Source organism: Amia ocellicauda, chromosome 3 (assembly GCF_036373705.1).
Source record: "Amia ocellicauda isolate fAmiCal2 chromosome 3, fAmiCal2.hap1, whole genome shotgun sequence".
NCBI classification, from domain to species: Eukaryota; Metazoa; Chordata; class Actinopteri; order Amiiformes; family Amiidae; genus Amia; species Amia ocellicauda.
In genome coordinates this window covers 32,216,329-32,230,067 of record NC_089852.1, presented here as the reverse complement: position 1 = coordinate 32,230,067, position 13,739 = coordinate 32,216,329, and the positions used below count along the sequence as shown (strand labels likewise).

At 41.8% G+C, this 13,739-nt stretch overlaps 1 protein-coding gene across 1 annotated transcript; it reads left to right on the top strand.

The window, feature by feature from the left end:
* The first annotated feature begins 604 nt into the window (after positions 1–604).
* LOC136747055 (olfactory receptor 51B5-like) lies at positions 605–1,585 on the top strand. The gene has a single exon (XM_066700009.1). The coding sequence runs from the start codon at positions 605–607 to the stop codon at positions 1,583–1,585; it is 981 nt and encodes a 326-aa protein (XP_066556106.1).
* The last annotated feature ends 12,154 nt before the right edge of the window (positions 1,586–13,739 follow it).

The window sequence follows — 13,739 nt, the reverse complement described above, 5'->3', positions numbered from 1 at the left end:
AGAAATGTTTAACTGTCAATAGTGTAAAAATGTCAGTCTCTGTTATGTTTGTGATTTAATAATTATATAATAGCTTTATGTGTGTGTTTTTTGTATGTTATTAATTTAAATAAATGCATATGTGATTGTAAAACAATTGTCTGTTACAATGTACATGTGTTTAAATATCAGACATGCATTAACCTTTAAAAGGCAAGCTATCTTCATTACAAGGAAATAACGGATGCAAGTAGAGAGATGGCAAATATGTGGATTGTGGTTGCCCAAAGTCTATTAATTGAGGGTTGCAATGTTTTGTGTTTTTTCCACTGAACATGCAAACCTAAGATTTATACCAGTTATGAAGCAATATGGCCCATGTTTGTTAGCCTGGTCTCTTTCAAATGCAGCAATCGGTAAACAATCACATATCATCTTGAAGGACATTGGTATATCATTATCCACAATGTTGTGTACCCAGTTGAGTTCACTTTGTGTTGCTACTCAGACAGTGAATTTCTCAACCATGTCTACACACCAATTTCTCTACTACTTGGTTGTCTGCAGTAAATACATTATTCTTTTGATTTGGTTTTCATATTTACAGGTGTTATCAACTTCAGCAATGGAGAACTCATCCTATGTGTTTACACTTTCTGGATTAAACAATATAAGGGGAAATAAAGACACTTACTTTAGTTTGACACTGCTAGCTTACCTTTTGATCATTTTTGTTAATTGCACACTAATCGTGACTATCCTTCGGGAGAAATCCCTCCATGAGCCGATGTACATCCTCCTCTGTAACCTGTGTGTCAATGGACTGTATGGAACTGCTGGTCTGTATCCTAAACTTCTGGCTGATCTTCTGTCAGATACTCACGTGATCCCATACACTGCATGCTTCCTTCAAGTGTTTGTTATCTACTCTTCTGTTTTGTGTGATTTCTCAACTCTGACAGTGATGGCATATGACAGGTATGTAGCTATATGTAGACCTTTACAGTACCATTCTGTCATAACTACTCAGGCAGTGGGAAAATTAATTCTGTTTTCCTGGCTCTTCCCCTTTTTCTGCATATTAGTATTGATTTCATTGACAGCTAGACTAACGTTGTGCGGATCCCACATTGAAAAACTCTACTGTGAGAACTGGGCGATTGTTAGGCTTTCTTGTGTACCCACAACAACCAACAATGTGTATGGGTATATCGTGATATTTGTGTTTCTGGCCCATGTATTTTTCATTCTTTATTCCTATGTGAAATTGATTATTGCCAGCAGTAAGTCTAGAGAAGACAGGGGTAAGTTTATGCAGACATGTTTGCCACATTTGCTCACACTAATCAACTTCACTGTGGCTTTATTTTTTGACACAATGTACAGTCGATACGGAACAAAGGATTTTCCACAGAGTCTGCGAAATTTCCTGGCTCTGGAATTTCTCATCATCCCCCCTCTCTTCAACCCCCTTGTTTATGGTTTAAAACTGACTCAGGTACGAAGAGCCGTGCTGAGAATGTTTAACAAACACAACTCTGCAGACATTTTGCTTGAAGGAAATAACAAACACCATGCCACCATTCTCTCAAACCCAAAAAGATGATTTTCAGACAATTATAATTTTTGGCATATACAGTGGCTCTCAAAAGTATTCACCCCCCTTGGACTTACAACATGAAATGAGAATGGATTTAATCAGGAGTTTTTGACACTGATCAACACGGAAAATGTCCATAATGTCAAAGTGAAAAATATAATCTGCAAATTGTTCTAAATTAATTACAAATACAAAACAGAAAATAATTGAATGCATAAGTAATCACCCTCTTCAGTCAATATTTGGTAGAGGCACCTTTGGCAGCAATTAGAGCCATGAGTCTATGTGAATAATTCTCTACCAGCTTTGCTCATCTGGACACTGCAAGTTTTGCCCATTCTTCTTTGCAAAATTGCTCAAGCTCCATCAAGTTGGATGGGGACCTTTGGTGAACAGCAATTTTCAACTCTTTCCATATATTCTCAATTGGATTGAGGTCCGGGCTTTGACTGGGCCACTCCAGGACATTGACATTTTTGTTTTTAAGCCACTCCAGTGAGGCTTTGGCTGTATGTTTGGAGTCATTGTCCTGCTCAATCACAAGGCGGGTTAGCCGTCCCACCTGTAGCTAGGGGAACCAGGGTGAAGGTAGTGCTTGTTTCATTATTTTGTTTGTTCTGGATGGCGAGAAGACCCTGTGCTTTGTTTACTTTCAAACCAGAAAGGTAATAAATTGAGTCTTTTGTTTTGAAGAACAATCTCTGTGTCCGAATACTTGCTGGCCTTGTAGCCCCATTTCTGATAGGTGACGCTCAGAAGGCATACCATGACCTGGACCACAGTGCTGCTGCCGACTATGATCAGCTCAAGGCAGAAATCTTGGCCCGGGCAGGTGTGACCACTGCTGTCAGGGCTCAGCGTTTTCATGCCTGGAGTTTTAAACAGGAACAAGCAACCAGGTCACAGATGTTTGACTTAATCCACTTGGCAAAACGGTGGCTGCAACCCGTTGTGCATGCTGCTACCAGAGTTGTAGAAATACTTGTGATGGACAGGTTCTTGAGAGCTATGCCTGCCCCTCTGAGGAGGTGTGTGGGACAAAATGAACCCTCCTCCCTGGATGACTTTGTTGCAGTCGTGGAACATTTTCTGGCAGCAGAGGAGTTGGCCTTTTACCCAAGCCCCACTTCAGTGAAGAGTGTCCTACGGTCCACTCGGCTGAAGCAGCATCCTGACAAGACTCCGGGTAAGCCAGAACAGAGGGGAGTGGAAGAGCGGCCGATGGCTGTGAAGGGACTGGTGGTAATTGGGGACTATAGGGGAGTTGGTATGTCACTACTGGAGGAATGGTATAAAAATTACAAGTGTTTTAAATGCAATGAGTTTGGCCACATAGCAATACAGTGTCCCAACAAAATGGAACCGATGCAGTGTAATGTAGGTGAACAAAACTACTGTGGCCTTGTGACTGAGGCAAATGTGGCCCTAGCTGACCATAAGTTTATAGTAAAACTTCTAGTGAACGGGAAACCAGCTCAAGCCCTCGCTGATTCTGGAAGTGCGATCACAATGGTTTCACTTAAATATGTGAAGCCTGAACAAGTAGACAATAGTCTTAAAACCAGTATCACCTGTGTACATGGTGACGCCAACTATTACCCCACTTGTAATGTTATCATTGATCTTAATGGCAGAAAAAAAGCTAGAGAGTTTGAGTTATACCCAAACTGCCACATGAGGTGATATTGTGTAGAGATTACCCAGGTGTTGCAGATTTGGTGAAATTGAATTTGGTTTGGGTTTCCCCAGTAGTACAGGGCGAGAGTGACCCGCAAGAGGGCTTCATCAAAGTGTTCCCATTCACTGGGCAAGAGCTTTTACCTCCTGAGAGTAAAGTATGTAAAACACTTAAGGAAAAACGAGCTGACAGGTATCAATGGAATAAGAAAACTTTTGTCCAGGAGGTGGTATTGTATGGAAATGGTACAAAAAGAGTAATGAAGGGTGTTGGCACTCAATGTGGGCCACAGGACATACTTGATGAGACCGGGGCTACACCAGTGTTAATGGAAAAATAAAGTACTGATGGGTTTGAGCAGTGGGTGGTACCAAGCGGACAGTTTGGGAGGGACCAAGCTAATGATCCGACTCTAGTGAATGTCAAGAACCAGATTGCGGAAATAAATGGTATTTCCGTGGAGGGCGCCCCACACAGGGGTGCAGTGGCCTATTATGTGATAAAGAACGACCTGTTGTATAGAGTCACACAAATAGGAAGTGACCAGGTAGAACAGTTATTGGTTCCTCAGCAGTACCGTAATACTGTAAAACACCTGGCCCATAGTCATCTATTTGGCACCCATCTCGGAGTTGGAAAGACCACACAGGGCATACTGTAAAGATGTTGAACGTGTTCGCAACTCATGTCCTGAGTGTCAGAAAACCAGTCCCCGAGCTAAGTTACGGGCCCCGTTGGTACCTTTGCCAATCATAGAAACGCCCCTTTGAGCGGATTGCAATGGACTTTGTCGGTCCCCTAAGTCGGTCCGCTAGGGGCCATGAATATGTTCTAGTGGTCCTAGACTATGCCACAAGATATCCCGAGGCAATACCCTTGCGAAACATGGCCTCGAAAACCGTAGTGAAAGAACTGTTTCACTTGTTCACACAGGTAGGTGTGCCAAAGGAAATATTGACAGACCAGGGGACACCTTTCGTCTCATGCCTGATGAAAGATCTGTGTGATTTTAAAGATTAAAACAATCCACATCTCAATTTATCATCCACAAACCTATAGGTTGGTGGAAAGGTTCAATAAAACCTTAAAAAGCATGTTAAGAAAAGTAATTGATAAAGATGGGAAGGATTGGGATTTGCTGCTTCCATATCTAATGTTTGCTGTTAGGGAAGTGCCTCAATTGTCTACTGGGTTTTCCCCGTTTGAATTGTTATATGGGCGTCAGCCTAGGGGGATCCTGGACATTGCAAAAGAGCTGTGGGAAGACCAAGGGGGGCAAGGTAAGAATATCGTTGAATATGTAATGGGTATGAGAGAGAGAATACAAACCCTGACACCTATAGTGAAGGCCCACCTCGAGAAAGCGCAAGCAGAACAGTCTAAATACTACAATGCACAAGCACAAGTTAGGACATTTCTCCCCGGGGATAGAGTAATGGTTTTGGTTCCGACCTCGGAGAGTAAGCTATACAGTGGGGGAAAAAAGTATTTGATCCCCTGCTGATTTTGTACGTTTGCCCACTGACAAAGAAATGATCAGTCTATAATTTTAATGATAGGTGTATTTTAGGAGCGAGAGACAGAATAACAACAAAAAAATCCAGAAAAATGCATTTCAAAAAAGTTATAAATTGATGTTAATGAGGGAAATAAGTATTTGACCACTTCGACTTAGTACTTGGTGGCAAAACCCTTGTTGGCAATCACAGAGGTCAGACGTTTCTTGCAGTTGGCCACCAGGTTTCCACACATCTCAGGAGGGATTTTGTCTCACTCCTCTTTGCAGATCCTCTCCAAGTCATTAAGGTTTCGAGGCTGACATTTGGCAACTCAAACCTTCAGCTCCCTCCACAGATTTTCTATGGAATTAAGGTCTGAAGACTGGCTAGGCCACTCCAGGACCTTAATGTGCTTCTTCTTGAGCCACTCCTTTGTTGCCTTGGCTGTGTGTTCTGGGTCATTGTCATGCTGCAATACCCATCCACGACCCATTTTCAATGCCCTGGCTGAGGGAAGGAGGTTCTCACCCAAGATTTGACGTACATGGCCCCGTCCATCGTCCCTTTGATGCGGTACAGTTGTCCTGTCCCCTTAGCAGAAAAACACCCCCAAAGCATAATGTTTCCACCTCCATGTTTGACGGTGGGGATGGTGTTCTTGGGGTCATTCCTCTTCCTCCAAACATGGCGAGTTGAGTTGATGCCAAAGAGCTTGATTTTGGTCTCATCTGACCACAACACTTTTTCACCCAGTTCTCCTCTGAATCATTCAGATGTTGGCAAACTTCAGATGGGCCTGGACATGTGCTTTCTTGAGCAAGGGGGCCTTGCGGAGGCGCTGCAGGATTTCAGTCCTTCATGGCATAGTGTGTTACCAATTGTTTTCTTGGTGACTATGGTCCCAGCTGCCTTGAGATCATTAACAAGATCCTCCTGTGTAGTTCTGGGCTGATCATTGATACTCAATAAGGTGAGATCTTGCATGGAGCCCCAGACCGAGGGAGACTGACAGTTATTTTGTGTTTCTTCCATTTGCGAATAATCTCACCAAGCTGCTTGGTGATGGTCTTGTAGCTCATTCCAGCTTTGTGTAGGTCTACAATCTTGTCCCTGACATCCTTGGACAGCTCTCTGTCTTGGCCATGGTGGAGAGTTTGGAATCTGATTGATTGATTGCTTCTGTGGACAGGTGTCTTTTATACAGGTAATGAGCTGAGATTAGGAGCTCTCCCTTTAAGAGAGTGCTCCTAATCTCAGCTCGTTACCTGTCTCAGCTCGTTACCTGTATAAAAGACACCTGTCCACAGAAGCAAGCAAGCAAGCAATCAATCAATCAGATTCCAAACTCTTCACCATGGCCAAGACCAAAGAGCTGTCCAAGGATGTCAGGAACAAGATTGTAGACCTACACAAGGCTGGAATGAGCTACAAGACCTTCGCCAAGCAGCTTGGTGAGAAGGTGACAACAGTTGGTGTGATTATTCGCAAATGGAAGAAACACAAAATAACTGTCAGTCTCCCTCGGTCTGAGGCTCCATGCAAGATCTCACCCCGTGGAGTTTCAATGATCATGAGAACGGTGAGGAATCAGCCCAGAACTATATGGGAGGATCTTGTTAATGATCTCAAGGCAGCTGGGACCATAGTCACCAAGAAAACAATTGGTAACACACTACGCCGTGAAGGAATGAAATCCTGCAGCGCCCGCAAGGTCCCCCTGCTCAAGAAAGCACATGTACAGGCCTGTCTGAAGTTTGCCAATGAACTGAATGATTCAGAGGAGAACTGGGTGAAAGTGTTGTGGTCATATGAGACCAAAATCGAGCTCTTTGGCATCAACTCAACTCGCCGTGTTTGGAGGAGGAGGAATGACCCCAAGACCACCATCCCCACCGTCAAACATGGAGGTGGAAACATTATGCTTTGGGGATGTTTTTCTGCTAAGGGGACAGGACAACTGCACCGCATCAAAGGGACGATGGACGGGCCCATGTATCGTCAAATCTTGGGTGAGAACCTCCTTCCCTCAGCCAGGGCATTGAAAATGGATCGTGGATGGGTATTCCAGCATGCCAATGACCCAAAACACACAGCCAAGGCAACAAAGGAGTGGCTCAAGAAGAAGCACATTAAGGTCCTGGAGTGGCCTAGCCAGTCTCCAGACCTTAACTCCATAGAAAATCTGTGGAGGGAGCTGATGGTTCGAGTTGCCAAATGTCAGCCTCAAAACCTTAATGTATTGTTAAAATGTGCTGGAAATGTTCAAAAAGTACTGATACACACATTAGATGGCACCATGTGGCCATGAGAGGTAAAAGTTTCCCATGTGCAGGTTTTAATGAACACAACCTTAAGTAAGCAAATTAAATTTGCATATAAAAGCAACACAAGTAAAGCAATATATGCATATAAGAACAATACAACCATATGTAAACAAATCCAATGTGCAGGTGCTGACATTAAAATAACAAGGCAGGAAAAGATGGTGCAGCGCTGAAAAGACTTTGAAGTTTCACTGGCCAGTGTCAAAAGTCTGCCTGGAGCCCTAAAAAGTGTTATATTGACCATAAATAAGTGCTTTTGTTTTTCTTCACTTTTTTATTTTCTGAATCTCCAGTTTGTGCTGAGTGTTTCCATATAAGACACTTGGCTCTAGCCCTTGTAGTTACAGAGGTATAAGTAAAAATATGACAACAATAAAATCAGGCGAAAATGGGGGGGGGGGACCTCAGAGGGTTTGAAAGCATACAAACTACAAAATCAGTTTCTGCATTGTTGATCATGATTAAATGCACTATATTTCAACACTACCACCTTTAACCAAGATAAATAATAGGTTAATTATGAATTATGACATTTTAGGATTTTATGAAAAAATAAAATCATTTTTTTCCTAAAAAGAACTAGTCAAAATCCAACTTTGAAAACAAACTGTATGAAAACTGGATAAAAGCTGAAGCAGTTATGATCATCATTTTATGTATTATATAGTAAATGTTTCCCCTTCTTTGCAAGGCAATATCTCCATGCAGCAACATCTGATCTTAACAGTCTTGGTATCAAGTCTCTAGTCTGATCTGGCTATAATAATGCTATACAGAAAATAAAAAGCCTGTCATTGATATTTAAAAACAATTATTTTGAAAACAACCACAGTTAATGTGTCATACTACATACAAACTGCTACTTCAGAAAATGACAGCCTACTTTTCAGTACATTTAAAAAGTAAATGTAACTATTTACAAAATAGTCATGATAGTGAATTTACTTTCCAGTGGGCTCTTTGGTTAGAGGTAATCTGAGGAGAAGCCTTTTCTCAATATGGTCTCGAGGAAGAGCGCTCCAGCGCTTTCAAATAATCAAGCTGGGAAAATGTTTGACAATATCAAATATATTTATTATGATAATTAGTCATACATATGATATTTTAAAGTTGTATCGGTCCATTTAGTAGAACAATTTGTACGGATATCGCATCTGTCGGCATTTAGTCAGTGATAGAAAATATAAGAAACTTTCCAGTAAATTAATAGTTAAAACTTGTTTGTATTATGTTTTCTCTGCTCAAACTTATCTGTGCAGCAGGTGGAAACAATTTCTGCTTAGAGTAGTGAACCGAAATTTTCTATAACATGTTCTTATCAGTACAGTGTGTACTGTGTCCTTAGTAGCAGCGTTTCCATGTCTGGACTAATTACAAGGAATACCTTATGAAATATTGTTTCCCGTGCTCTGTACTGTGTCCTTGATATCAACACCTCCATGCCTAAACTAATTAAAAGAAAATCTTATGAAATATTGTTTCCCCTGTCTTGTAACTGCCCTGGGACATATGCCAAGAAAATATCATCCAGGTTCGGGACTGCCCTGAAATGCCTGTGAAATACCGCTTGTAAATGTATAAAAGGCTGTGTGAAGCTTTCAATAAACTGAAGAGAAACTATTTGACTTCAGTGTCGGTGACTTTCCTTCCTGAGCGCTCGTCTCCTGCTGAAAAGTCTCCACTGTTGCTGGAAGCACTGACTGGGGTGCCTGATTCACTGGGGAACCGGAAGGGTTGCTTCAGCTGAAGCGTTGTCCGACTCTAAAGGTTCATGATCCATCTCCCCCACCGTAACTGCTGTCCAACCCTGCCAACGTTATGCCGACGTCGGTCATCCTCCACCTCCACGACCTACTGCTGTCCAACCATATGCCGACATCTGCGATACATCACCCCCGATAGTGACTGTTGTCTAATCATGCCAACCATATGCCGAAGACGGCCCGACTTCATGTGCTATCTGGGTAGTTACAATGAAAAAGACTCATTGGATTTAAGAGAGCCCAATAAAGTAGTGGTGATCGACAGTGACCCTCTTCCACACATGGAAATTCAAGGAGAAAATATGTTTTCCACACTGGAATTACTTGGACTTGGACTACCAAATGCCACTACATGAGGACAGCAGGGACCTCATGGCATTTATTACTGAAGATGGATTGTTCCCTTTTAAAAAGGTGCTGTATGGACTTGCCTCAGCACCAAGCTGTTTTCAGAAAATGATCTCAATCATCTTAAACAACCAGCTCAGAACACAATGTTATTTAGATTGTGCATGGAAAGCACAATAAGATCATTTACAGGCCATATTACACAGCATCAACAAGGCAGGGCTAAAACTGAACCTTGCTAAATGTCACTTTAGACAGAACCGTCTTTCTTGGGACATATAATTTCACTCACGCTACTGAAACTGGACACTTATGCATTTAGCGATTTCAGCAACTTAACATCAACGGCTTATGACAGGTATGTGGCAATATTCAAGTCCATAGAATATCATGCAATAATGACACCTGTGAACACTGTCAGGTTACTGCTGTCCAGCTGGCTCTTTTCTTTCAGTTGTGCTCTTGTCATGATTCCACTGACAGTTTGAAAGCGTCTGTGTGCATCCCATATTGATGAACTGTACTGTGAAAACTGGGCCATTGTGAAGCTGTGATGCGAATCAACACTTTTGAACATTTTAGTTGCATACCTGTTGATGATTAAATTTTTCCTCAAGGTAATTTTTATCTTCTATTCATATTCTATAATAAGTTAATTCGTGTAGCCAGTGTCTGATAATGCTGGTCAACTTCATCACCGCCATTCTCTTTGATGACATGTACAGTCGATTCGGTGTGAGGGGAATGTCCCAGACTCTGCACAATGTCATGTTGGGGGAATTTCTAGTCATCCCTTCTCTGTTCAATCCCATTGTATATGGCCAGAAGCAGCACCATGTGCGGAGCAGGGTGTTGAGGACGTTGTACAAACACAAAGTGACTCGGAGCCATGGACCAAACTGGGTTGGAGGAGAAGGGAAAGGTGTGGCTCTTTCTTTCTATTTTGGTATTAGAAATCCTGCAGTGATGTACATTGTTTTTAAGGCTGTGCGATATGACGATATATATCGTATGACGATAGAAAAACGTCTATCGTTTCATATTATGCTATATCGTTTATATCGTGGTGTCGCAAATTGCAATCTTTACGGCAGTATTTTTCGTCATTAGGACGCTTTGCGTTCTTCCCGGTTCTTCCACACGTGTCGGATGCGGCAAGAAATGTCCATCAGAAACAGACAGACATGAGGAGAGAGACCTGACACACAATAACCAACACAAACAAGAGATACTTTAATGTGCAAGCGCACACGGTCCGCCCCGCTCTCGTCGCCGGGCTGAACTCGATCTGCAAGCACCCCCACCCACTCTAATTTAGACTGATATCATTTGTATATAAACAATAGTTGTATTATTATTATTATTATTATTATTATTATTAACTATTTTGTATTAACAACGTGCTGTACTTGTAAGTAGAATCGAGACGCGACAGTCAGAAAGAAATGTCTCTGTCTAGCAGATGTTAATGCGCCACTATAAACCCGGCTGTGCTAAATCTTCCTGAATCTGTACCATTTTACAGCGCATGTGTGTGTGTATATATATAGATATAGAGATAGATAGATAGATAGATAGATAGATAGATAGATATAATATATATCCCATAACAACATAACACACGTAATAGTAATCACACAACACTTGCCCTGTAATGTGTTGCATTCTGCATATATTTACCATGACAGCCTGCATGTAGTATTTGTTAGTTTTGCTTATTGGAGGATTAACAAAATACTTGTAGTTTGAATGTCTTTGGTCTTTTTTGTGGCTTGATTGGATAAAAACAAGAAATATCGAGATATACATCGTGTATCACCCAAACTTCTAAAAATATAGAGATATTATTTTTAAGTCATATCGCCCAGCCCCCAGCCCTGTTGTTAACCTCAAGTTTTAAAGAACAAGGTTTCACAAATGACATCTATTGTCAGGCCCGGTGTAATGTTGTAATACTTATTTTAGTGACACTTTCATAGTTAGTAGTGATAACAGAACTGCATACTTGTAGAAAATATATCAAAATGCAAAGCAGTTGATGTTCTACTTAGTATGTAGAGATGGAAATTGAACATGTGGGTATTATCTCTTTAAACTCAGCCCCATTGTTTTCAACCCGGATTGAGATATAAAAACCGGTTTTGCAACGTGCAAAATAACGCATTGAAAACCATGGTGTTAACTATTTCAGGGGGCAACGACTGGAAAGAGACATTCCAGTGCACAGTTAACAGTCTGTTTTTATTTATGGTTGTATGTGTGATGCACCAGAACAAGTTCCTAACTGTTTTTTATTTATTTTTTGTGACAGAATGACAATACATACTTACATGCATGCATAAATACATACATATGAAAGTTTCAACATAGCATGAAGCGTGTCCATGGTCATTGCTTGTCCCTTCCACTGAGCTATTAACTATGACTATATCTTGTCTACAATTATTAGCTCACAGAGCTCATAAGAAATAATAATAATTATTATTATTGTTGTTTGGACAGTTATTGCACTCTACACCCGACAACAGCAACCCTGATACAGGTGAAGATGCTGCAGGGTGACCGAGCTCACAAAGACACAACTTCCCCCCTCATACGTTCTCCATATGAGCTAATATAACCATGAGTGCATTCACTTATCATAGAGCCACAGAACATACATATACATCTATTCTAATTTCTTATTATTTCAAATTTTATTTGTGACTAATTCCAATAGTGGAGTCATATACAACTAATTAAGACAGTTATTTGTGGCCGTAAAACAGGTTTCACAATCCAATACTAATCTCCGCTGGCACAGTGGTTAAGGAACAGTGCTATGAGCCAGGTGTTCTGGGTTTGGATCCTGAAGTGTGATTGTAATTTTTATTTTTTTATTTTTAACATTTATATTCCCAAAGTTAAATGACAACGAACAATTATAACGTGATTAATAAGGCTTTTATACAGATTCTCTTCATTTTCAATAACACAGTACAGGGTACGTTAACTCCTAACAAATGTATGACAATGCAAGGAAAATGAACTCACTCATTTGAGTGGATCATTAATCGAATTCAGCCAAATTAATGTAAGTAATGTAGTAATAATAATAATAATAATAATAATAATAATAGGACATCCAAATACGCATTGAATTTAATAACGCTTAAGTAAAATAAATAAATCATCCCATTTATAACTTTTTTGAAATGCGTTTCTGGATTTTTTTGTTGTTATTCTGTCTCTCACTGTTAAAATACACTTACCATTAAAATTATAGACTGATCATTTCTTTGTCAGTGGGCAAACGTACAAAATCAGCAGGGGATCAAATACTTTTATCCCTCACTGTATTAAGCTGTTTTTAACTATTTACTCTTAGTTTACAGTAGCTAGTGTCATATTAGTTCAAGATTATGTACAAATGCACTCTCATGAAACACGGTGTAAAGAATTACTGTACCATATGCTACATTCAGGTAACTGCGTTTAGAAATTCCATTAATTCAATGATGGAGGACCTCTGTAGTCCAACCTGGTGCCTAATTAAAATGATAGGTTGTGAATGCCACTCCAGTTATCTGAAAAAGGAAGCACTGCCCAAGGGGGAGTGGGTTCTTCACACTTCCGTAGGAACTGGATCGAAACATCACTCTATCAAAGCTGCCATTGGCCCCTGTGCTCATTCTATAAAACGTAATGTCAGCACAGATTCGTCCTCTTTTGCCGGGAGCAGGACTCCCACGCGACCTTGCAACCCTTGGGCAGTGCTTCCTTTTTCCGATAACCAGGGTTGCATTCGCAACCTATCATTTTAATTTGGTCACTGCCCAAGGGGGAGGGGTTACTGTTTAACAAAACCATGGCAAGGGAGGAGGCAGCAAGCTGATAAGGGAGCCTGCCCCGAGGTGTACCGCTAGGGGGCCTCGGCAACACAACTCCAGACAGTAACCTTAGGGGCCCCGTAGGGCCGCACCTGAGCCGCCCAGGAGTGAGGACCGTAGTCACGCTCTTACCGGGAACTGTCTAGAATCAGCATATACAAAGCGAGGCCGGCTGCTCTACTAGTGCAGCTAGGAGCGAGGCCGAATCTACTTGCACAAACAGTTCTCGGACAGAGGACCATAGTGGGCAGTGTGTGGACAAAGAGATCCACGTCCGCCCTGCTGAACGAGCTCCACAGCTGCTGTATCACTAGCGGGTGGAGGCGCAATTCCAAGACCGGGGGGCCTTCCTGAGAGAGGAGGTCCGCCACCGTGTTGGACAGGCCTGGGAGGTAAACCGCTCTGATGGAGCGGAACCATGGCTGCACCCACAGAAGCTGACGGCGTGCTAGACAGTACAGTCTGCACGACTGGAGACCTCCTTGCCTGTTGATATAGGCAACCACCGCTGTGTTGTCCGTTCGAACCAGCACATGTCTGTCCCATAGGACTGGCAGGAAATGAGAAAGGCCAAGGAGTACTGCTTGTAACTCCAGGATGTTGAGATGTAGGGCCCGTGCGGGCTCCATCCACCAGCCTTGGACTCCACGTCTGTTGCAGACTGCTCCCCAACCCTGCT

Bases quoted from the DNA above. Each gene is read 5' to 3' on its own strand.
- LOC136747055 (XM_066700009.1), top strand. From the start codon at position 605: ATGGAGAACTCATCCTATGTGTTTACACTTTCTGGATTAAACAATATA.